Source organism: Tupaia chinensis, unplaced genomic scaffold (genome assembly GCF_000334495.1).
Source record: "Tupaia chinensis unplaced genomic scaffold, TupChi_1.0 Scaffold147433_1, whole genome shotgun sequence".
In the NCBI taxonomy this organism is placed as follows: domain Eukaryota; kingdom Metazoa; phylum Chordata; class Mammalia; order Scandentia; family Tupaiidae; genus Tupaia; species Tupaia belangeri.
In genome coordinates this window covers 2095102-2121875 of record NW_006207284.1, presented here as the reverse complement: position 1 = coordinate 2121875, position 26774 = coordinate 2095102, and the positions used below count along the sequence as shown (strand labels likewise).

The following is a 26774-nucleotide window of genomic DNA, read 5'->3' as shown; positions in this document are numbered from 1 at the left end:
CGCTTGCCAAAGAGACAGAGACAGAGAAACAGAAAGCGAGAAGTCACCTCCCAGTGGGGATGGCCACACCACAATCCCTACTCCTCCTTTCTCTTCTCGATATTTTGGGCACACATACACATGTGCCTGGCATGAGTTTCAAGCTCCTGGGCCCAGGACTCGAACTGCAGTTAACTATGTGGGATTCCTGAGATGTAACCATTACGCCATCTGATGGTCCTAGTACTTGAGGCTATTAACAATAAATAATATTAGAAAAGATAAATTAATAAATACTACCTACAGAATATTCCTATCACTTTTCAATATATTTTTATATTTGAGATTCACATTTTAGGTTATTTCAAAATATATAATTATTTCAGAGATCAAGTTAGTTATCTTACTTTTTTATAATAACACGAATTCCTAGCATTTATTAATTTTTTAAAAAAGTTTTTATTTATTTCTTCCATGAATGAGACAGACAAACAGTACTAACGGGGTCTTGACACCATAATCTATCTCTGCCTTCAGGTAGTTCCAGATCATTGGGCAAACCTATGCCTGGCATACTCAAGGAAGTCTCCAGGCATAACCTAGCACCTTCTTATGTGGGTCAGCTTGCAGAGTTGCTTTTTATAGCTATGCCACTATGCCATGATCTTTTTATAGCTATGCCATGATCTAATCCCAGATCACGGGCATGTGGGTATCCAGAGTGTTCAGGGAAGTCTGCAGACACTAACCTGGAATCTTTCCATGTGGATCAACCTCTCAGAGCATTATGAATTTACCACTGCATCACAGTCTTCTATTACTTTTTTTATTTTTTTTGAGAGGTTTTTGTTACAGGGCGCATGCACTCGCCAGACAGAGAGAGAGACAGAGAAACAGAAAGCGAGAAATCACCCCCAGGGAGGATGACCACGCTGCAATCCCTTCTCCTCCGTTCTCCTCTCGGGATCTTGGGCGCACACACTCACGCGCCCGGCATGAATTTAAGCCACCAGGTCCGGGACATGAACCACGGTCGACTACATGGGAGTCCAGCGACATAGCCATTACGCCAACTGCTGGTCCCATCTTCTATTACTTTTTTATTCCAACATGTTCATAGTATTTTGTTGTTTTAATTTACTAGTTTGTGACATAGAGTTAACTATGAATTTAATGAATTTTTCTCACTACTCTATTTTTAGATCTAATCTTATATATTTGTTCCTTTTTAAAAAAATCTTGTTTTGACTAGATTCAGATTGAGAAGTAGAAGCTTTCAGAGATGATAGCCTTTTTCTCTTGGCAGTCTGTTCTTGGCATTTTTCTTTGGCCCCCTTCATTCTTCAAGCCCAAAGTTTAGCATATTTTGTTGCCCCTTCCTTATTTTTAATACAACGTTTGAGAGCAATATACAGGCATTTGTGTTCTAGGACATGTAGAGTCATGAGACGCTGAATCTTCAGTGCTGTAGTACTGGATTTCATACCTTCTTTGCTTAAGAATTTTCTTACGGGGCTTGCAGATGGGGTCGTAGTTCAGGATGCTGTGTTCCCACACAACCACAGTTCGAGTGCCAGACCTGGCGGCTTGCTTTCTCACTTTCCCCCTTCTCTCTCTCTCTTTCTGACTCATTCTGTCCCTCTCTGGTCAGAAATAAGTAAATAAATAAATAAATAAAGTTAAATAAAATAATTTTTTTAAAAGAATTTTCTTACAACATATTAGTAGGTATTGTCTTTTTTTAGAGACTGAAAAGTTTTTGAATTCTGCTAGTTCTTTTGGGTCCCAGGTGATGAGACACTGTAGTATCAGTCAGTCCTGGAGTATCCTGTTCTCCTTTTTTTGCAACGACCAAGTTGAGAATGCTCAGATTGTTATCCACAATGCAACCCTGAACAGATTTGTACTTTTTTCCTCTAGTTCTCCTGGTCTGTAACAGAAATGCCCTTTACTCAGAAGCAGGTAGACATGGATATGGGCCAAGACACCCTGCTTCGTGGGGAACCCTTGTCATTTCCACCACTAATGGGACTATGTAACCTTTCCATTCTTCACATAGCATCAGCAGCGACTTCTGTGGCCATATACTGCTCATAAAAAGTACGAACTCTGTGTTCATTGTTACATCCCCTTCTCTGAGTTCCTGGTAAGCAGTGACTCCATAGCACCACAAAAAAAAAAAAAAAAAAAAAAAAGAAGAAGCTCAAGTCACTCAGGTCACACTCAAGGCTCTTTTTACTGTTTTTACTACTCGATGTCACTAATATTTCAGTAAAATAAAACCAAACCCAGATTCGGTCTCAACACATGCATTTTCCCATGAAAAGTAACTTTTATTATTTATTGTGTTTTTGTTATAGTCATTAATACTTTGCAAGTACCATTTATTTTGATTCCTAACCCAATTTGCAATTTATTTCTTAGGAAACATTTTCATTCAGTCGTGTAAGTTCAGTTGTATTACATTATCTCTAATAAGCTGGTTCCTCCAAACCAGTTAATTTTTTATTTTGACATGGATAATATTTAATAAATTAGGCCTGTGACTAGCATATGATGACATTATCATCATTTTGACATATCTCATTTCTTTTTATAGATTAAAATTGAATTTCTTAACTCATAATTAAAGGACTGCACTTTTGAGCCTATTCTGCACATAGTTTCATTTAAGGAATTTGGAGACATTATTAATTTTACTAGAAGATAAAAGAGAAAGAGCAGAGAAGTTATTCAATAATATATTTATATTGGGAAAACAAGGGGCATCCCTATGCAATAAAAATGTCAGAAACCAAACATATTTTACCTTGCTATAATACTACCCTGGAGTTCTTAGTGACACTGCATGGTAGGAGATATTATCTGTAACTCTACAGAAAATGCAGAAGCAACCTATAAAATTCTACTCTAGAGAAGAAAACTGTAGTTCAGACCCAGGACAGTTTGCCTTGGTATGAGGTGGACGGATTGCTTTTTAGACCCCCTTCCCCCCCAAAAAAAATCATCTCTGCAAATATTTTTTAAAAATATAAAATTAATGTTTTAGAAATAAGAATTTTATTTAAAGTGTTGATGTGTTTTTCTCTTATTCTTTAGAAGTCCTAGTTTTTTCTTTATTGCCTAAGGTAATTTAAACAGCTAATTTTATTTTGGGTAACATCTCTTGTCTTCTTAAAATAATGAATTGATTTTGCAGCCTTATTTGATTTACATTCTTGCTTAATTTTCTGCAAATAATCTTTCAGCCTAATCTCGGACTTTGGTAGCCTTCCTTGACCTTTCGAATTTTGGAAGCTATCAACCAGATCATTAGGACTCCATTTTTATTCAGTTGTGGCATTTTGTAAATGGTAGAGTGTGATTAAATCACATTTTATTTATTTATTTTTTAAAATAATTCTTTCTTTAATTTTATTTATTTTTTTGTTTGTTTTGTTTTGTTTTGTGAGAGGTTTTTTTGCTATAAGGCACATGCGCTCACCAGACAGACAGGGAGAGACAGAGAGACAGAAAGCGAGAAATCACCCCCCGGAGGGATGACCACACCGCAATCCCTTCTCCTTCATTCTCCTCTCAAGATCTTGGGCATGCACATACACGTGCCTGACGTGAGTTTTAAGCTACCAGATCTGGGACTTGATCTGTGGCCGACTACATGGGAGTCCAGTGACATAGCCATTATGCCAACTGCTGGTCCCTCTTAAATTTTATTTACTTATCACTATTTTTATTATTTTAAAAATTTGACCAGAGAGAGAGATAAAACGAGCTGCTAATTCTGGAACGTGAACCTCTCTCGGCCATGTGTGAGTACAGAACCTTAATCATCGTGCCACCTGCTGGCCAGACATTTTGTTTTTTTTCTTGCTTGTTTACATTTTCCATTCATATAAACTTTAAAGTGAGTTAATTCTTATTTTTCTTTTTTTTAAAAAAACTAGTTATTTTATTTATTCATTCATTTATTTTAATTTGACCAGAGAGAGAGACACACACAGATAGAAAGAGCGGGAAAGTGAGAAAACAAGCCCCCAGGTCCAGGACTTGAACTGTGGTCAGCCATGTGGGAGTGCCCAGCACCTTAACCACCATGCCACCTGCTGGTCCCCTCTTATTTTTCTTTTAATTTTTGCTATAGGGCATGCACACTGTACTTACCGGAGAGAGTCAGAGACAGAGATAGAGATAATGAGATTGGGAAAGTGAGAAATCCCACCCCATGAGGATGGCCACGCCAAAATCCATTCTCCTTTCTTCTCCTCTCGAGATTTTGGGCACACATGCACATGGACCTGGGTCCGTGTGGAGTCTGCCATGTGGGAGCCAGTTGTCTTAACCTCCACACCACCTGCTGGCCCCTTATTTTTCTTCTAAAATAACTTTTTTTTTCTTTTTTAAAACAAAGGCTTTCTTTTTTCTACTTACTTTGTAATATATAAGACTCATCTTAAAAGGGTCTCAGTTCTGAATCTGAGTAGTGAATCTCTGACATTGCATAATTAACATTTTCAAAAATTACAGGATTGAGATTTTTGATTTTTTCTAACGATTCTGAAGTGATCGCTGTATGTCAATACATGAACTGACAGATTAATCCAAGTACTTGTTCAACTGAAAGCCTCCTAATAACCTTGTAAACATTTCATCTCTGAAGCTGTTGATTGATTTGCACTTAATTCCTTGTTTTGAAAGTAGAGGAATTTTCCTTTTGTCAGAAATAAGCAGCGACCTTATTTGTTACTTCACTTCTACCATGATCTTTATGTGTCATTATATAACTGCAGAAAAGATTATCTTAATATACTGATCTGAATTGCAGCACAAGCTTCTTTATTCTTAACGCCAATGTTTGTTGTCTTCAAATTAATTATAGTGTTGCCACATAAAACAGGATATAAAGCATCACATTGTAATTATTTACAAGGCTAAGCAAGGGATTTATTCATCCTATCCTTTATAAAATCTCTAGCTGAGCTGATCTGTGTTTGTTAATGGCAGTAATCAGGCTTGCCAGTTGCAAATGCTCACTGCTCTTTGTTTCCTAGTCTTTATTTAAACATACTTTGGAAAGACCCTTTTGTTTACATTCCTATTCAGAACATTCAAAGCGTTATTATACAGCACAGATATGTATTTTTCATATGTTTTTCTTTTCTTTTTTTAAAAGAGAGAACATAAGCAAGTGTGGACACAGGAGTAAGAAAGATAAAAGAGAAAGGGAGAGAAGTATTTCTGGCAGGCTCTCACCATTGTAATCCTCAATCCCATCCTCCCTGTTAGCCAGTATTACTAGGTGTGTGCTGCTGCGCCCGGCCTCTTTGAGTTGATCCAGAATCTGCACATCAGAACTCGCATTTGGCCCCACTATTGGTTCTTCTTTTTCTTTTAAGAATGCATTAGATGTCTGGCTCCGTGGCACAGAATTAATACACTGGTCAAGAGAAGCTGGATCCCACATAGGGAGCGCAGTTCAGCTCTTTAGCTGGGTTGGCCTGAAACATGCCAGGCACATGCACAAGTGCCCAGCATCCTGTATAGAGGAAGGAGTTCGTGGAGTTGCTCGGTCCTGTGGAGAGTGCTCCTCTCTCTCTTTCTCTTTCTGTCTCTCATTGTCGCATGTACACGCACATGCTCTATCATGAATAATGGAAAAACACATGATGAAACTGATGAAAATAGATTACATTTGGATTCTTTGAGTTCATTATATCTAGAAATTTTAGTGATATGTTATTTATTCTTTCACTTGTTAAATGGTTGAGTTTTCATTATTGAGGCTTAAATATATCATTCATATGATTATCTAAAATAACTGATAAAACAATGTACTAATTAGATTCCCTTTTGGAGTCTTTATTAAATTTCTGAAATTAGTCTTTTTCTATTAAATTTCTAACTCTGAATACAGTATGAAGTTAGAAGCCAAATTTTGTTTTTTGATAAAAATTATTCTACGTGCAAGGGGACTTCAAAAATTTGTGGGAAATGGAATTAAAGTACAGCTTTACTTTAGTGCAAAAATTATGAGATCAATGCATAGTTTTTTCATAATACACATTTTCCATAACTTTTTGAAAGCCCTTCATATTCCAAAGCAAAGTAGAAAACACTGTTTTCCTTTTTCTTTCTTTTTTCTTTTATAATTTGTCAAAGGACATGTGTGCTCTCTGAGGAGCAGGGACAAGGACATGAAGGAGATGGGAGAGGGGGAAAGAAAGCACCCCTTGAGGGGGATGGTCATGCTGCAGTCTCTTCTCCCATTTTTGGGCATGCAAGCACATGTGTCTACCATGTTTTTACAAGCTGCTGAGTGTGGGAATTGAACCGCACAGTTGGCATGAGGGCTCCAGCTGCCTTAACTGCCAGGCCACCAGCTGGCCTGAAAGCACTGTTTTTCTATTGATTTAGAATTGTAATTGAAGATTAGTCAAGGAATACAGGACTCCAGGAATCATTAATAAATTCAAGAATAAAACCATAGACGTATTCTTCTTTTTAAAGAATTATTTATTTAATTTTATTCATTCATTTATTTTAATTTGACCAGAAAGAGACACAGAGAGAGAGAGACAGAGAGGAAAAGTGAGAAAGCAAGCCACTAGGTTTGGGACTCGAACCGTGATCAGCCATGTGCGAGTGTCCAGCACCTTAACCACCATGTCACATGCTGGTCCCACTCATGGATGTATTCTTCATGGTTTTATCTTTTTGAAGTTTTTCCCTCCTAATGAGAAAATTGCCAAATATTAGGCAAGCACTACTAACATTATTTTCTCCCAAAGTTTAATCACTAGAGTAGTTATTTTCAAAATGAGGACTGGGGGCCATACACATGGCAGTCTCTTTGCATCCTTATTTTATTTCTCTATTTGGCAGAGGGCACATGCACTAACAAGGGGTGGGGGGAGAGAGAGAGAGAAAGTACGGACATGTCACAGTGATTTTTTCTCCACTCCTCTAGCCTTTCAGGATTAGGGGCGTGAACTCACACTTTTCCAGCATATTTTTCAAGTCTTCGTGACCAGAATTCCAAACGCAGTTGGCCATGTGGGATCTGGCTCCTTATGTGCAGCGCGTAACCATTATATTATAGAGCCAGTCCACATCCTTGTTTTAAATATCCAATTCGATTAAATCAGAACTGGGAAGTTGACACACTGAAGTCTGAATTTTTTCCTGATATCCAAATGAGACATAGGTATAATCAATTTTAAGAATTTAGAGTATAACAAAATGTCTTTTTTGTTTCCTCCCCCTTTTTTTTTTGTTTTTCCTTTTCTTTCTTCTTCCTCAGCATCTATAATTACGTCTTTTGTGTGGTGTTGGGCTCTCAATTTTAAGAAATTGCCAAAGCACTGAGCTCATAACACATGTGGAGAAAATAAGTAAAATCTTAATCAAGTTCGTTCACCAGATTTTAATTTTATAAAACAGATTTTAAAAGATACAAAATAAGTATGAAAAATATACTTTTGAACTGTTAAGCATTACTAGTCTTTATTATGCTGTTATGATCTTTTATTTATTCAAATTTTACCCTAGGGGTAGTACTGTTTAAATGAATAATACATATACATCTGAGCAGTTCACATTAAGAATCTCATTATTTATCTTGTCATGTGACTCTTTAAATATGAACATCATCAAAGATTTTGAATGTGGTAAGAATAGATTGTTATCCACATTAGAAATATAACTTAGAATTCTTTAGAGTACTGTGGTCTGTGTTTAGCATTCTTTTTTGTGTGTTTTGAAATTCACAATGTTGGGAATTGGTATTTTCATTTATTGAGTGAAAGGGAAACTGTTTTTCCTCACGAAACACATGAATTATTACTTACACTTCTTCCTACTTACTCCTTTGAAACATATAATATAATATAGTCTCCACATTGTTGAAAATCCAACAAGCATGTTAAGGAAAAGTAGCTTAACCTAATAATCAGTTAAAGTAGGATAAAAATGATGCAACTCCTAGCTTCATGGGTTTTTTGTTTTACCTTTTTTGTGTGTAATACTACGTTTTGAAAATTTCTTCATTGATTCTACATAAATAGTACATGTTTGTCCCTTTCCTCTCTCTCTTCTCCTGTCCCCCAACATGAGAGAGTATCAGAAGACTGCGACTGTATAATACGGTCACAGTTGATGTGCAGACTTTGCCATAAATATCAGCTTAATACCTAGAAATCTGCTACTCCTCAAAGAATCTCTTGGATTGCTTTCTTTCTTTCTTTTTAAACTAATTTGTTTTGGGTATATTCTACTAATTTTTGTACGTTGATATTCTATTCCGCAACTTTACTGAATTCCTTTATCAGTTCTTTATAGAGTTTTCTATTTCTTAGATTACGTCATCTACGAGCAGACACAGTTTAACTTCTTCCTTTCCAACTTGATTCCATTTGTATTTCTTGTTTGTTCGCTTACTTTTTAAATTTTTTGCCTAATTGCCCTGGCTAGGGTTTTCAGTATTATGTTGCAGAAGAGTGGTGGAAGCAGACATCCTTGGGTTGTTCCAGTTATTAAAGAATAACCTTTCAATTTGGCCCATTCAGTATGATGTCAGCTGTGGATCTGTATTATATGAGCTCTACTGTGCTGAGGTACAGGCCTTCTGTATATAACCCGTTGAGCATTTATATCATGAAGGCATGCTCTCTCTTATCCAATGACTTCTTCCCCACATCTATGGAGATGATCATATGGTTTTTGTCCTTTATTCTGTTGATGTGGTATATCATGTTTATAGATTTGCCCACGTTGAACTATCCTTCCATCCCTGGAATAAATCTCATTTAATCATGGCATATAATCTTTTTGATGTCCTGTTGGATTTTATATATTCTTGTACTTTGAGTCAGGGCGTGTCCTCATTAGAGAGGTGAATTTTTTGTAGGCAGTACATTGTTGTGTCTTGATTTTTGTCTCCTTTAGCTAGTCTGTGTTTTTTGATTTGGAATTTCATTCATTTATGTTCAAGGTTATTACTGATAGGTAAAGACCTACTCCTGTTATTTTGTTCACTGTATTTGGTTGTTTAGTTAATCCTTTGTTTCTTTCTCCCTCAGCTGATGTGTGGCTGAGGATAGGCCTGACCGTCTGTGCTAGTGGGCACTGTTGGGTAAAACCACTCCTGACGCTGGTGTGCAGCTGGGTGTGTGTCCCAATCAGCCCTGTTCGGAAAAGTCACCATTTGTACTGGTGCCCTAGGCACAGGGTGAGCTGATTCTGCTTTTCCTGGGTAGACGGGGCCTGAAGATGACAACAGGTCACAACTGCCATAGCTGGGAGAGGAGAATGCAGGCTCTGCTTCCTCTCTGTGTTCCTCAGTATTGTGAACTTCACAGTAGCTCCTGGACCAGGCTCAGGGCCTGTGAAGGCCATAAGATTTTCCTGCAGCAAAGGCTTCAGATGTCTGTCCAATCAGAATTCCCTCTGTCACCAAGCTGCCCCCTGCTGGCAGAATGGGGTGGTACATGGAGGCTGCCTCTTTCTCTCCTTTATAAGGCCATCTAAGTCTCTGTGCAGCACTGCATCGCTGCAGCAATCCAGCATTTCCCTCCAGTATTCTGAGTAAATATCAGATGTGTACTCTTTGATCTTAGCTCTTTTGTATGGGAGAGAAGTGTCATCCATTTCTCAGAAGTTGATTTTTCATATATTTTCTCCATTATTCTGTTGGATTGTTTGCCTTTTTTTTTTTTCTTTTCCTTTTTGATTGGATCTTTTTCAAAACTGAGGAAATTAGCCTTTGTCATTCATATTACAAGTATTTTTTCATTTTTATTTGTTTTTCTCTTTGTGATATATAAATTTTTAGGTGTCCATTTAGCTCTATGTGTATTTTACTTTATGCTTTCCAGAGTTGATATAATGAATAAAAATGTCTTTTAATAACTTTTAAATTGTTATTTGTACTATCTTTTTTTCTTTATGAGTTCCTTTTTAACATTTGTTATTTGATCTATTTGTAAACTGTTTAAAATAAGGCGTGCGTTAAAGAGCCAATGTTAGTATTTTTCCAAGTGGTTAGCGAATTTTCCCAACAGCACTAATTCAGTGAACTATTATTTTTAATATCTGCTTAAAATGCCACCTTTATCACATACTCATCTCTTATATGTATTTGATTTGTTCCTGTTATTCCATTCTGTTCCATTGTTCTGTTTTGATGTTACTTCTGAAGTATTGAACTTTTTTCAACACGAATTGGAACTGGCCACTCACCTAAATTCTTTTTTAAAAAATAGTAATTTATTTATTTAATTTTATTTGCTATTATTATTATTTATTTTTTAATTTGACCAGAGAGAGAGAGAAAGGGAAAGTGAGAAAGCAAGCTACTAGGTCCAGGACTAAAGCCAGTCAGCTGTGTGGGAGTTCAGTGTCTTAAGGCACACACCACACCACCACACCACCTGCCAGCCCCTTGCCTAAATTCTTTAGGTAATACTTAGCGGTTTATTACTAGCAATAGTTTTTCTGTCGATTCTTTTATGTTTTTGTTTGCTCACATTATCTACAACTAGTACCTTTTTTTTGTTGCCTGCTTTATTTCATTTATTTAATTTTTAAAGAGAGATTTTTGCTGTAGGGTGCATGCACTCACCAGAAATACAGAAGGAAACAAAGAGAGAAGAAAGTGAGAAATCACCCCCCACTGGAGATGGCTACGTGGCAATCCCTTTTCCTCTATTCTCCTCTTGGGATTTTGGGTAGGCATGTATGAGTTTCAAGCTGCCAGGTCCAGGACTCAAACCACGGTTGACCATGTGGGAATCCAGCACCTTAACCACTATACCACCTGCTGGCTCCGAGCCTGCTTTATTTTTTTATTTTTTTGGAGAGGTTTTAGCCATAGGGCGCATGTGCTCACCAGACAGACAGAGAGAGACAGGAAGACAGAAAGCGAGAAATCACCCCGCCCCAGGGGGTATGCCCACATCGCAATCCCTTCTCCTGCATTCTCCTCTCAGGATCTTGGGCACGCACACACATGCATCCAGTGTGAGTTTTAAGCCACCGGGTCTGGGACTCGAACCACGGTCTACAACGTGGGAGTCCAGTGACACAGCCATTACGCTAACTGCTGGTCCCGAGCCTGCTTTATTTTAATATTTATATCTCTTTTTTCTTTTTTCTGCTGTGATATTAATAGAATGCCTTTTCTCCACGAAGCATGGTATAGCCTCTTTGGTTGAAATATCTACTTTTTGTCATGTGAAGAGATTTTTTTTTTTTTAGTAATAGTTAACAATAAAGGCGTTTTATCAGGAATGAAAGATGAAAGGTAAATTTGTTTAGTTGCCTATTCAGCGTCTCAAGATTATCATATATTTTTACTTCGGTCTATTAATATTATGAATTATAGTAAAAGATTTTGTGTTCAATAGTCTTAGATATGAATTTCTCCTGATCATGAAATTACTCTTGGATATGAATTTCTTTTGGTCATGATTTGTTATTCTTTTAATGTTCTACTGGATTCTGTATTCTGGTAGTCTACTAAAAATGTTGATAAAAATACTCACATGTAACATTGCTCTTTATAGTATGGCTACCTTTCTTATTTTAGTATCAATGTTTTATTGGCTTTTAAAAATAATTTTAGAAGAATTTTGAGATTTTCTGGCTTTGGCATAGTCCGGAATAGTTTAACATTACTTTTTCTGGGCTGTTCCTTTTGAGGTAAAGAACAGCCTTCTTTCCTTCCTCCAAGCTGATACTAGGTCGTAGAACTGTAACATTTTTGGTCACTTTTTATTTAGGGGTTATTTCATGCTTTCAGGAGAGTTGTAAGAACATGAATAATATAAAAAATATCCGTATACCTGTTGATTACATTTTTCCCATTTTAAAACTGTAATTTTCAATAAACTTTCCTAGACATATGTGGACAATAGAAGTACCATAATTTAAAAAACTTAACTTTGATTGCTAATAGAAATCTCAATTTTATTTTTATTTATTTATTTTTAGTTTTTTGTCATGGGCTGCAGGCACCCTCCAGAGAGAAGGAAAGTGAGAAATCACTCCACAGGGGTATGGCCATGCCATGGTTGCTTCTCTTTTGTTGTCCTCTTGGAATTTTGGGCACGTAAGCATGTGCGTACCTGGTGTGATTTTCAAGCCACCAGGTGAAGCTCAAACCAGTGAGCCATGTAGGAGTCCAGTGCTTTAATTACCACATCACCTACTGCTTTCTAAGTGTCTATTCCTAAAGCACAATTTCAAGTATCCAGCCTCTCTGTCCATGCCAGAGTCCTCTCTTCACCTCACTTTTTGCTAGCCTCCAGATGGACATCTCTAAACCGTGCTTTGGACTACAGGCCGACTTGAGTTCTGCCACTTCCCCAACTCAGTGGGAGCACGATGCCCCAACTTGCTGCTTTCATAGGCTCATCTCCTTTCTAGTTTTACCTGGTTCTAGTGCATTCCCTTCAGGAAAATGTCTGCTCCTGCCCATAAGGATGAGCCAACCATCAGGAAAGTCGGAGTATGTTTCTCCAAGTGTAGCTCTTAGGTCTTGATTAAAGAGCAGATCAGGCCTGCTCTGTCTATATCCCTATGGTCTGTTCACTGATCCTAGTCTCTTATGAGACAAGAACATGTGAGTATAACACACACACACCCTGTTTTAAGAACAAACAATTTTCATGCATACTCATCTAAAACTCCTTATTGGGTGGTATAGGAGTTTCTTTCCTATGGGGAAAAATTATATGATATATATGAATGAAGAAATAATTCTGCTAATACACATGTCCCTTTATTCTCCTGAACAATAATGAATTTCTGGATTTCAGGCCAGCATTTCCCTCTGTAGGTTCACTTAGTTACTTTAGATACTGTTTGAGATTTTAAATCTGCATAACTAAAAGAGTCCTCCAAAGGGGTCTCTTCTACAACCAAGAGGCCACCTATTTTTTTTTTTTTCTTTTGTTTGGGCATGCCACATTTCCTTCTTCTCCATTTCTCCACCCCAGTGGAAATTTGAACATACACACACATGTAACTCAGCCTGTTTTTCAAGCTGCCAGGGGTGAGTTTCAAATCATAGTCAGCAATATGAGATTCAGCTCCCTTAACAACTGGGCTAAAGGGCTGGCCTGGGGCCACATTCTTTAAAGAAAAACCCTGGGCCCTCAGGTTGCATAGTGTTAAGGCACTGGACTCCCAGGTGACTGACTGGTTTGAGTCTTAGACCTGGGGACTTGAAACTCTTGCTTAGCCTATGCACATGCATGCCCAAAATCCTAAAAGGAGAATGGAGGAGAAAAGATTGCAGCGGGGCCATTTCTCCCTGGGGGGTGGTTTCTTGCTTTCTGTCTCTCTGGTGAGCGTAAAAATCTATAGAAAAAATAGTAAAAATCTCTCTCTCAAAAAAAAAAAGAGAGAGCGAGAGAGAGAAACTCATCCCTACTTTAAGAGGTATGAGCTTCTTGACTGATTCTGTCAACAGGCACTTTCTGTAATATACATGTATAAAAATTGGTATATAAAAGTAATCAACAAAAAATGAAATTCTCTGTGTTAAGGTCATTGTTATTTAATAGATCTTAACATGAGGTTTTCGGAAAAGTCATGACACATTTTTCGGTTTTTCTATGCAAAAAGGTGTCATGACTTTTCCGACAGCTTAATAATTTTATGGATGAGACATTTAGAAAGCTAAAATTATTCTCCCAGGTAAAGTGGTGAGTTACTATTTTAAAAACATTAATAAAATGTACTATTGCAGTTAATGTATTCTATTTGTTTCTTCTTGTCCTAGACATTTGTACTCTTTTGGAGTCAGACTTAGGTTTTTGGCATGTTGTTTAGCCTTCATTGTGATGGAACACTGGAGGGTCCCACTTTAACAAATTCCAGGGCAGTCAGAGCCATGACTTTGAGCCACCTATTGAGTGTAGTGACTTCTGTATGCTTAAATTACTTCAAGTGCGTTATTGCTTTTATAATTGAACATTCTGCTATTTTAAATTCTTCTTAAAATACTGAGATCTAAGTACAGATTTTGAAAGTTTATTTCTAGGGAAAAAATAATCCCAGACAAGTATCTTCCTCTGCAAATTCTATCTAGAGCTCAGTTATGCTATGTATCGTTTCTTTTTTTAATGGGAGCATACTGATATAGTCTTATTTTCTAGTGTGGAACATGTCTTTTTCTAGTTTGCCCTATTAAACTATCTTCTGCTGGGTAAAGGCCAAAAAAATGAACGACCAACAACAAGTAACAAAGTTAGTGAATAAATGCTTTATTTATGTTGGTAAATACCTGTCCAATTTCCAGGAATCATTTGTAGTCACTTCATTACAGGATCTCTTCATTAAAGAGATACTGAGTAAAAGCTATATGCTTGTCACTGGGTAAGATAACTGGATAAGAAGTCACTTTTAGGTTAATTCTCCAATAACAAAGGGTATTGTCTTCAGGTAGATTAAAAATGGGCCAATGAAGAAATTTATCCAGAAAAGGATCCCACATGATTCCACGTTGATCAAATTTTGAGTTTTTTTTTTCACTCTAGCCAACAAAGCTTTAGAAATACTTTCATTAAAATCACATGCCATTTTATTGGTATATATTGAAATGACTTTCCCTTTGTTATGGTCACTCTGAAGAAGTGGATCGGACACTTCCACCCAACGTTTGGTTTGGATGTCAAGACTGATGATATCACACAGACACTAAGAGGATATTAAAAGGTTTATTACTCACAAAATAAGCCTTTGTGGGGAGATCAGGGCAGGTTCCTCAGCAGCTAATGAAAGGAAACACTTGATTTGTTATTGGGTTTATGGGGCAGGGCTACGGGTAGTGTAAGTGTTCTCACCAGGACTTGCATGGTGTGAATTTCCCACCAGTACCAGAGAAAATAGCACCCTCATATTCTTACCCACTTGTCCAGAATTGGAGCAGAAGGGTAAAGGAGCTTGAAAACTATCAGCATTTGGACTGGTCTTATAGTCCAGTTGGGAAAGGAGCCAGATCCCACATGGCTGATTGCAGTTTGAATTCTGGCCCTGGAGACTTTAAAAACACTCCACTGCATATGTGCATACATTCTACAAATCCCCAAAAGGCAGAGAAATGGAGGAGAAAGGAATACAGCATGACCATGTTCCATTCAGGGTACGGTTTCTCCATCTTTCTGTCTCTGTTTCTCTTTTCTGTCTGACAAGTGCACATGCCCTCTGGCAATGAATAAAAAGAAAACTATTGGCATTCAAACACCAAAAATGAAGGCAGATTTTCTTTGTTTATATTTATTGTTTATTCTTGATTTCAACACATCATCTCCTTATTGGAGTAATCCTATGAGTTAAATTTTCTTGGGAACCGTTCATTTTATTTTTTTTTATGTTTATTCCTTAACTGATACTGAACATTTTAATCATTTTTAAAGTTTATTTATTTTTTCCATGAGAAAGAGAGGGAGCACCTCCCCCCAGAAGAGTCTTGATGCTGTTACCCGCCCCTGGCCTGAGCCAGCCCTGGATCATGTGCACATGCTTGAGTTCTACTTAGGAAGCTCTCCCAACGAGAACCTGGAGCCTTCCCATGTGAGTCAGCTTCCCAGTGGGCTGTCTTTTACCACTGCTCCACCGTCTAGCCCCAAATACTTTAATAGTTCTTAAAAAGCAGTTATTTATTTATTTTATTTTTTATTGCCAGAGAGTATACAAGGGAAAGAAAGAGATAGGAAGCGTCCCCAATGGGGTGTGATCATGCTGCAATAATTTATCCTATGTAACTCCACTCTATCAGGATTTTGAGCATTCATATACAATGTGCTTGGTGGTATTTTTCAAGCTGCCATGGCTGGAATTTGAACCACAATTGGCCATGTGGGAGCTGACTCCCTATATAGGGCACTTTACTGCTGTGCTACAGGCCAGCTCATGTTTTTTAAGTTATATTTTAAAAGTTATTAAAAAAAGTTTGATAAAATAGCTGGGAATAGGAAGAAAATGTTTAGATGTTCCAAAGCATTACAAAATAGTACCATTGTAGTTCTCAAACTTTTATTTCCCTTCTTTAGCTACCTATATCTATCATTGCATGTCAAATCTTACTCTTTTTAAAGCCATCAGCAGACCAGTCAGTGGCATGTTGGTTAAGATGGCTGGATCCCACATGGCCCACTGTATAGTTTGAGTCCCACACTTGGTGGCTTAGAAAATACACTGGATGTGTGTATGCATGCCCAACTCCCAAGAGGAGAAGGTATTGTGGCCTTGCAATCCCCCCTGAGGGTGACTTCTCACTTTTCCTTTCTCTCCAGCAAGCACATATGCCCTATATCAAAAATTAAGAAAAAATAAAAACCTATAGCAAAAACTAAAATAGAAAAAGAGAAATACTAAAAGAAAAGAAAAGAAAGCTGTAACAGCACATCTAAATATTTATTTATACTTGTTTCTGTCAGAGACTGCTCCTAAACTGGGCACTGTGCTTTTGAAACTTGAAGGTAAAATCTCAGAGTGGAGGGAGGTTGAGAGAAAGACCCCAGATACCTACACATACATTAATCTCAGGTCATTGGCTATCTCCTGAACCGTATCTGCACATGATGAGACTCTAAGAAGCCCAACCGAAGTTTGGAATTGGGAGGAAGAAGCAAGTAGAGGGTGCTGCACAGTGCACAGTGGTAAAATGAGACTCTCTGCAAGGCCGTCCCACATGAGAAGGTTCTGAGTTCATGTCTGGAGACCTCTGAGTATACAGAGCATGTGCATGCCCGTGCTCCAGGCCTGGCTGAAGCTGGACGTAGATTATGGGGTATCAGGAATCTGTTTGGGGTGATGTCTCTCTTTGTCTTTGTCTCTCTCATTCATGGAAGAAATAAAGAAATAACAACAACAACAAAAGAAGTAAAAGATTTCAGCAGTATTGTGCTAAAGAGACTGAGATTAGTGGTAAAGCTTGTTGAAGTGGAAGATTCTTGATCAAATACCCTACCTGGGCTTCTGCTGACCCCCCGGAATGACAATCTTCCAGTAATAAGTACAATTCCCTGAGCATAAAGAAAAATTTGGACAAAGAGATGAAAAGATAAAACCCTTCTCAGGTAATTTAGTATATTAAAAAGGGTCTTTGGACCAGCCCATGGCCTGCTTGGTAAGACGGCTCGATTCCCATAGCCAACTATGTGGTTTGAGTCCTGGACCCCATGGCTTGAGAAACACACTGGGCATATGTATATGCATGTCCGAAATCCCAAAAGGAGTGAGAAAGGGAGGAAAAGGAATTGCAGTGTGACCATTCCCCATGGGAGGTGCTTTTTCTCTATATCTCTTTCTGGTGAGTGCATACACCTTAAAGTAAAGTTTGTTTTTAAAGGGGGGTGGTTTTTAAAAAAATTTAAAAATGAATTATAATGAGCATTTCAGAACTGAAAAAGAACATAATCTGGAGTCGGAACTCATTCAATGGTTTTAATACCAGATTAGATACAAAACAGGGTTAGGATTCTAGAAGACAAAAATGTCCAAACTTCTAAGCTAATATGTTAGCTTCCCAGCTTATTAGAGCTATTCTTATTTTTATGGATACTTGTGCCAGTTCCCCATTTCTTCCCAATCCTCGACCTAATGCTTCTCTTTTCTCTTGGTTATCTTATTTTTTAAATTTCATACACAAAAATTTACATATATTTATGGTGTACAACATACTTTGAAATATGTATACATTTTAGGAGGACTAAATCGAATTAATATACATATTATCTAACATCTCATTTTTTGTGATGAGAACACAAAATTACTCTCAGTAATTTTCAAGAATATGTTATTAACTAATACGTTATTAACTATAGTCACCATTTGTACAATGCACCATTTGACTTTATCATGTAACTGCAATACTGCTGTGTTTTTTCTACCAATTGTTTCAAGTTCTGTTTCCACATATCCCTATTGAAGACTTACATTCCTGGTATTAGTAGAGCATATTAGGAATTTTTCATAAGTGGCAATCTTTGGGAGAGGCATACCTAGCAGGCCAACCTAGAACACAGTTAGTCATACCACACAAAGTGCACAAAAGTCTAGGGAAACAGGTAATTGGCACCAAGTAAATTTAGCAGCAAGCAGATGGAAACGTGCTAGGGATAGAATCTGGGTTCCAGAGACAGAATTCTGCTTCCCAGAAAATTAGGAAAGGAAAACAGATTCCTATTTCCACAAAATTTGAAATTAAGAAAAAAAAAGGTTATGAAACTGTGGTAGGAAGCATAACCAGGGACTCACAGCTGTAGCATGGGGTTAGTGAGTTGGTCCACACACAAAATAAGGGGAGTCTCAGGGGAGAGCGGCAGCACTAATAACTTCAAGCCGGGAAAGGTCTGTAACCATTAAATTCCTGCTTTATTAGAGCCTAGCTAGCCACAGAATCCAGTGACTTTTTAGTATTTTCAGGTATGAGAATTGGAGGGCTTTGAGAACAGGGAAACATGCCAGTCATCTTACCATATAACTTAAGTTATATAAATAGCTTTCTATTAGGGCTGTGATTACTTCCATCGGGTAAGTCATAAATTTGGCTAAGTAGGGGCAAGCAAGGGGGTATAGTGGTCAAGGCGTGGGACTCTCGGATGATCAACTGCAGTTCAAGTATCAGACCTGAAGGCTTGAAAATCACACCAGGCACATGTGTGTGTGTGCCGAAAATCCCAGGAGGAGAATGAAGGAAGAGGGACTGTGTCATGGCCATCCCCCCTGGAAGGAGAATTTCTCACTTTCCGTTTCTCTGGCATGTACACACACCCTATGGCAAAAAAACCTTAAAAATAAAATTTGACTGTATAGGCCTAAAGCTTGGATTCCATGCTAGTTCTTGGAAATATATTTATATTAAGGGGTTAAATGATTTAATTTTGTAATGAACTATGTAGGCCGTGTGTGTGTATGTGTATTCATATCTAACCCACCTATTGCCCCATACTGCCTAATTTAACCTAATTTTATCCTTAAAAGACTAGAGGGCCAGGGAACCAGCAGTTAGCATAATGGCTATGTCGCTGGACTCCCACGTAGTCGACCACGGTTCGTGACCCGGACCCGGTGGCTTAAAACTCACGCCGGGCGCGTGTGCGTGCGTGCCCAAGATCCCGAGAGGAGAATGGAGGAGAAGGGATTGCGGCGTGACCATCTCCCCTGGGGGGTGATTTCTCGCTTTCTGTCTCTATGTCTCTCTCTGTCTGTCTGGCGAGCGCACGCGCCCTACAGTGAAAATCTCTCAAAAAACAAACAAACAAACAAAAGACTAGAGGGCCAGCAGGTGGCATGATGGTTAAGGCAACTGGATCCCACATTGCTGAGAGCATAGTTCAAGCCCTGGACCTAGTGGCTTGAGAATCATGCTGGGTGCATGTGTATGCTTGGCAGAATTCTTAGGGAAGAATGGAGGAGAAGAGACTGTCGTGTAGCCATCTGTCCTGGGTGGGGTAATTTCTCACTCTAGCTATCTCCATCTCTCTCTGGTGAGTACACATGCCCCATAGCAAAAACTTTTTAATAAAGACTAGTTAAGAAACAGTCTTTAACTAGATCTTGTTTTAATGTTAAATTTTTAGACTTTGCCCAAAACTGTGAAGTATAGTAGTAACTACTATTACTGCCCTCTTGGACTAAAAGCTTTTCTGTCACTTCCCTCTCCCCTTTTAAAACTAGGAACACTTTTTGTGCCACTGGGTCTTAACCTGTTTCAGGGTAATGCCTCATGGATCAGGAATGTAGGGTTCCTGATCTTTGTTTAGTCATTCATTCATTCAGATAATTTCTGAGCAGTTACTATATGCCAGGTCTGAAAATACAGTCACTTACTGAGTTCTGTTTACAGCTTTTGCCCTTGGCAGTCTTTACTCCAGTCAAGAGAACATTTTCCTAAGCAAACCACACTAATTTTTTAAAATTTCTCTTTGATATTTGATTGGTATAAATGTAACTTTGTTTGAAGTTATTTTAAGATTGCCTTTTGGTGTTGTTAATAGCAGTTAAAAGAAAAAACAGGGGGGCTGGCAGATGGCGTGGTGGTTAAGGGTGTTGTACTCCCACATGGCCAACCTTGGTTCCAGTCCCAGACCTGGCGGCTTGCTTTCTCACTTTCTATCTCTCTTTCTCTCTGTATCCCTCTCTGGTCAAATTAAAATAAATAAGTAAATAAAGTTAAATAAAATAATTCTTTAATTAAAAAAAGAAAAACACACAGAGAAAATGAGGCTTTCGTAATGGAGACTTGCTAAAAGTTCAAAACCTCCCCTTTTTTTTTGAATTTCACTTATCATTTAAGTCTCATTTTAAACTCATTGTTTTAGATTTCTGTGTCTTTCGTTTTTCTTTTTAAACAGTTTAGTAAGCAAGGTCCTTGTCTTCTATCAATAGTTTTTCTCTTTCCCATCGTTCACTATAGTAACTACTATAAAAAAAAAATAAGGATTATTGAGATATAATTCACCCTTTTGGATAAATTCTTCCAGCTTTAGTAGACAATTCTATGAGTTTTGACAAATGCATATATTCATGTAACCACTACTAGAGTTGAGATATAGACCAACTCGATCTCCAGAAGTTTCTTCATGCTGCTTCCCTCCCCACATCCATTCCCTGGCAACCACAGCTCTGCTGTCACTATTGATTTGCCTTTTCCAGATTGACTTATAAATGGAATCCTATACAGTTTGTAGCTTTTGAATTGAACTTCTTTTCACTTAGCAAAATGCATTTGAGATTCATTCATGCTGTTGTGTAAAGCAATGATTTGCTCATTTTTTCACATTTCTGAATAGTAGTCCATCATATTGAATATATTGTTCTTTTGAATGAGTATACCATAGTTGGATTACCCATGGACCAGCTGAAGCACATTTGAGTTTTCTCCAGTTACTGGCTATTATAAGCAAAACCACTTTATGCATTCATTTAGTAACTTCTTTTTAAATGGGAACAGCTTAGGGATTGGTCACTGATTGTATTAAAACAGCCAAGTGAGAAGACATCAGAGTCCCAGGATCTCATACTAGTTTTGCGTCACTGAGATGCGATTTAAATGATGTAAACTTCTGTGCTTGCTGTTGGATTTTCAGTAGTCATGGTGCATTTTTGCATAGTAAAACATGTCATGACTTTCCATATGACCTAACACTTTTGTGAAAGTGCATAATTCAGAGCTTATTTTATATTTAAAATAACAGTTTTTTAAAACTGTATAAGTAAGGGATTTACTAAATGCATTTACTAAGTCATTTACTAACTGTTTTCTCTAAGAAGAGAAACTATGAATGGCCATGTACATTGCATAATGCTAAGTTGTATGAAATCACTATAACTAATACTTTGCATTGTGTCTTTTTGAGTCCAGTTTGCTTAACAAGTTAAATTTCCTCATAATCTTGAACTTTTACTAACTTTGTAATCTTACTAATTTTACATTGGAAAACTATTTCAATAATAATAGTCAAATATGATATTTGATGTTTTCTTTCAAAATATTTTAGGTTTCATCTTTAATTTGTATTTTTTTTTTATTTAGATGGGTCTAGGAAAGACAATTCAGGCGATTTCAATTGCTTACTTCTATAAAGAGGAATGGCCTCTTCTAATAGTAGTCCCATCATCTCTGAGGTATCCTTGGACAGAAGAAATTGAGAAGTGGATCCCAGAGTTAGGTCCAGAAGAAATCAATGTCGTTCAGAATAAAACTGATGTCGGGTAAGAATAGTATTTTTCATCTTTGAGACAAAAAAGTCTGCTTTGTTTATGTGTATTTATTCTCATGTTTAGAATGAAATATCACCTGTAGATCATAATTTAGAAATAAGAGAGTAGCATGAAGAGTTTAAGTTTATATATTTTTTTCTTTAGAGAGAGATTTTTGCTATAGGGAGTGTACACTCACTAGAGAGAGAGAGAAAGAGTGACAGAAAGTGAGAAATCACCCTCCGGGGGGGGATGGCCATGCCACAGTTCCTTCTCCTCCATTCTCCTCTTGGGATTTTGGACATGCACACAAATGTGCCTGGCATGAGTTTCAAGGATTCGGGTTCAGGACTTGAACCACAGTCAGCCATGAGGGAGTCTAATGATGTAACCATTACACCATCTGCTAATCCCATATTTTAGTTTATATTTGAAAATATGAATTATTTATGTAAAACAATACTACATTTAATTTCTAAGTTCTCTTATGATATATTTTAAAAGTAAGTGAAAAAATGTATACTTTAAAACATAAATGTAATGTATCTATTTAGTAGTTAACACTTGAATGACATAAGTTTGAGCTGTATTGGTCCATTTATATGAGGGGTTTCTTGTTTTGTTTTTTTTTTTGAGAGGTTTTCGTTATAGGGCACGTGTGCTCGCCAGACAGACAGAGAGCGACAGAGAGACAGAAAGTGAGAAATCACCCCCCAAGGGGGATGGCCACGCCGCAATTCCTTCTCCTCCATTCTCCTCTCGGGATCTTGGGCACGCGCACACACACGCCTGGCTTGAGTTTTAAGCCACCAGGTCCAGGACGTGAACTGCGGTCAACTATGTGGGAGTCCAGTGACATAGCCATTATGCTAACTGCTGGTCCCATGAGGGGTTTCTTTTTTTTAAGGAATTGTTTATTTTTTTATTTCATTTGTTATTATTTTAAAAAATTTGATCAGAGAGAGACAGAGAGAAAGGTAAAGCAAGAAAGCAAGCCTCCAGGTCCAGGACTCGCGTTCAGAGCCTTAACCATCATGCTACCTGCTGACTCCTATATGTGGGCTTTCAAAACATACATACTATAAATATGTTTTGTCTCCCTTGTGATTTTCTTAATATTTTTCTTTTCTCTAACTTACTTTATCATAACAGTACAGTATATATCACATATAACATACAAGTGCTAATTCACTTTATTTTTTTAAAGAATTGTTTTATTTAGCTGTATTTATTTATTTATTTTAATTTTACTAGAGAGAGAGAGAGAGAGAGAAAGCAAGTCACCAGGTCTGGGACTTGAACCATCGTCGACCATGTGGGAGTCCAGCACCCTTAACCACCACACCACCTTCTGGCCCTGACTTTATATTTTTAGTAAGGCTTCCTGTCAGAAGTAGACTATTAGTAGTTAAGTTTCTTTTTTTTTTTTTTGAGAGGTTTTTGCTATAGGGTGCATGTGATCACCAGAAAGACAGAGAGAAACAGAGAGACAGAAAGCGAGAAATCACCCCCCGGGGGCATGCACATGCCACAATCCCTTCTCCTCCATTCTCCTCTCGGGATCTTGAGTATGCATGCACATGCGCCTAGCGTGAGTTTAAGTCACCAGGTCCAGGGCTTGAACCACAGTCAACTACATGGGAGTCCAGCGACATAGCCATTACACCAACTGCTGGTCCCTTAGTAGTTAAGTTTCTAGGGAAAGTTACATGTGAATTTCTCACTATGCAGGGTGTTGGTTCCCATAACACATTTGTTGTTCAAGAGTTCACTGTATATTCTTTAAATATATAGTTGTCCCTTGGTATCCACAGAGGGTAGGTTCCAAGACCTCTCCTCCCCCACTGAGGATACCAAAATCTGTGGCTATGCAAGTACCTTCTATGAGATAGTGTAGTATTTGTATATAACCTACATAGGTCCTCTCATATACTTCAGATCGCATCTAGATTACTTATAATACCAATACAATGTAAATAGTATGTAAATAGTTGTTGTACTGTGTCATTTAGGGAATAATGATAAGGGAAAAAAGTCTATATGTTCAGTACAGATGTGACCAGTTTTTTTTTTTTAATTTTTTTTTTTTAAGAGAGAGATTTTTGCTATAAGGGCACGTGCAATCACTGTAGAGACAGAGAGACAGAAAGTGAGAAATTACGCATGGCCATGGCATAATCCCTTTTCCTCCATTCTCTTTTGGGATTTTGGGCACAGACACACATGTACCCAGCTTCAGTTTTAAGCTTCACAGTCTGGGACTTGAACCATGCTTGACTATGTGGGAGTCCAGGGAAGCACCCATTATGCCATCTGCTGGTTCCCTTTTCTGAATATTTTTGATCAGAGGTTGATTAAATCTGTAGATATGGAGGGCCAGCTATACTGAAAATCAGCTACTTCAGAGTTCAAAACAAATTTCACAACTTTTCAGTGACTCACTCGAAGACTTTGATTTTTCTTATTATCAGCTATGGTAGATTTTGCTTTCTAAGTTTTTATTTAATATACAAGATTAATGTGTAATTCAAAATTAATCCTCGCAAGTTTAGGTTTTTTACTTTGTTGATTTGTAAATATAATAGTTTATATCTTGATAATATTTACTTTGTTATTATTTGTAGTTTTTACATTAAAAAATTATAGTATTTGTTAATTTTGCCTTCTAACCATTGGACTAAGTCAACCAATTTAAATATTGCTAAGTTATTACATTGAATATCTAGGTGCATTATGTAAATTTTCATGTTTCCAGAGGTTCACAATTATCTACCTCTGAACTTTCAGTCAAAACAATACATCAACCCGGCACCAGCAGTTAGCGTAATGGCTATGTCGCTGGACTCCCATGTAGTCGACCACGGTTCACGTCCTGGATCTGCTGGCTTAAACTCACACTGGATGCATGCGTGCCCAAGATCCTGAGGGGAGAATGGAGGAGAAGGGATTGTGGTGTGGCCATCCCCCCTGGGGGGTGATTTCTCGCTTTCTGTCTCTGTTTCTGTCTGTCTGGCGAGCGCACGTGCCCTATAGCAAAAACCTTTCAAAAAAAAAAGAAAAAAAAAAGTGCAAAAACAATACATCAACCTGAATGAACATCTGTTAATACTTAGAATTTCCGTAGTATCTTTGTACTATGTTGTTTTTGCTAAGATTTTTAAATTGTGTTTGTAGAAGTAACTGGCCTTGGTGAATGTAGGAAGAAGAAACAGTCAAAATGGATGGAGGTTCTTTACTCGTTCAACCTTGAAACCTTAATTCAGTGGAATATGTTTTTATGGGCGGAAGAAAATTTGAGTACATGGTTAAGATATAATAAAATGGGGGCCGGTAAGTGGCATGGTGGTTAAAGGCTGGACTCCCACATGGCGGACCATGGTTCAAGTCTCAAACCTGGTGGCTTGCTTTCTCACTTCCTCTCTCTCTCTGTGTCTCTCTGATCAAACTGGAAAATAATAATGATAATAATAATAAAGTTAAATAAAATACTTCTTTTTAAAAAAAGATATAATAAAATGTAGGCCAGCTGTGATGGCACAGTGCTAAATAATGCAGTGCTGAGACCATACGGGAAGGTCCTTGGTTTGAGTCAGAAGGTTTTCCTATGAATACTCCAGCATGGTATTGGCTGGCTGAGGTTGGAGATAGGATCACTGGGTTGCTTGGCTCTGTCTTTCTCTTTCTCCTTCTCTCATGGAAGAAATAGATAAATACATTTTTAAAAAACATTAAAATAACATGTAGTCAATCATTTTGAATAAATCTCATCTCCTATAAAAACTGCCGAGAGAGAGAAAGTGAGAAAGCAAGCCACCAGGTCCAGGACTCAAACTGCAGTCAGCCATGTCAGAGTCCAGCAGCTTTAACCACCATGCCACTTGCCAACCCCTCCTGTATCATCTTTTATATTGTGTTGTCAGAAAAGTCATGATACATAGAAAAACAGAAAAACACATCATGATGACGCAGTAGTATTTAATCTAGTTTTCATTAGTAGTTGTTTTTTTTTTTTTTTTAATCTTTCTTTTGGAGAGATTTTTGCTAAAGGGCGCGTGCACTCGCCAGACAGACAGAAAGATAGAAAGCGAGAAATCACCCCCCAGGGGAGATCGCTACACTACAATTCCGTCTCCTCCATTCTCCTCTCTGGGTCTTGGGCACACACGCACACGCATCCGGTGTGAGTTTAAGCCACCGGGTCCCGGACGCGAACCGCGGTTGACTGTGTGGGAGTCCAGCAACAGCCATTACACTAACTGCTGGTTCCTTCATTAGTAGTTTTGGAAACATACTCTTGCAATTAAATAGTGGCTGATATTTTTATTTTAATAACATCGGGATATATTACATAGAACTACAATTCCAGAATATAAGTTTTCTAAAGGATATTAACTTAAAAAAAAAAAAAAAAAACTACCCAGTTTCATCTAGGTAAAGAAACAGCTTTTGATACAGAGACTGCTTCTGAAACAAAGAGATTGCTATATGGCCTTCAAAGCCTTTGTCTTCTATATATTGCTGTCAGTATACTTTAATTAATTAGTGATATTAACTCTGTACTTTTTATCTGCAGACTCTTCTGATATTTCAGTACAGTGAAAAAAATTCCTAAGTCTGTTTTGAGTAGTTTTATCCAGATCTTAAAATGCAGTTGCTATTTTTAAAATGCGTTGCCATGGTGGTACTGGCTAGTTATATAGGAGCTCTGCACAAGACTAGCTCTGTCCTACGTTTTTCACTAATGATATAGAAAATGAAAAAATGCTTTGGTTTTATGTTAATGATTTTAAAAATTATTAGTTTGCAAACTCTCATTGGGAGCATAGAACTGTGCATATAATAATGAATAAGATACATTTCTTATCTTTACCAATCTCATGATGTAGCAAGGGAAATATATATGTAAACGAATAATTTCATGACAGCAAGATAAAACATATTACAGATGTATGAATTACAGAGATGTGAAGATCAGGGATCACTTTTTGGTTCTCTACATGAGGTAGTACTGCCTCCTCTTCTAACCGTACTCCATTATTCCAGAATCAGGAGCCTTTTCCTTGTCACAGTGATTGAGAGAATCTACT

The 26774-nt window shown here is 37.6% G+C and overlaps 1 protein-coding gene across 1 annotated transcript in view; it reads left to right on the top strand.

The window, feature by feature from the left end:
• Nucleotides 1–26774, top strand: part of ZRANB3 (zinc finger RANBP2-type containing 3) — a 269156-nt gene that overhangs the window by 111737 nt on the left and 130645 nt on the right. The window contains exon 4 of the mRNA XM_027768770.1: nt 21521–21699. Coding sequence (XP_027624571.1) covers nt 21521–21699 — 179 coding nt within the window. The remainder of the gene's footprint in view (nt 1–21520; nt 21700–26774) is intronic.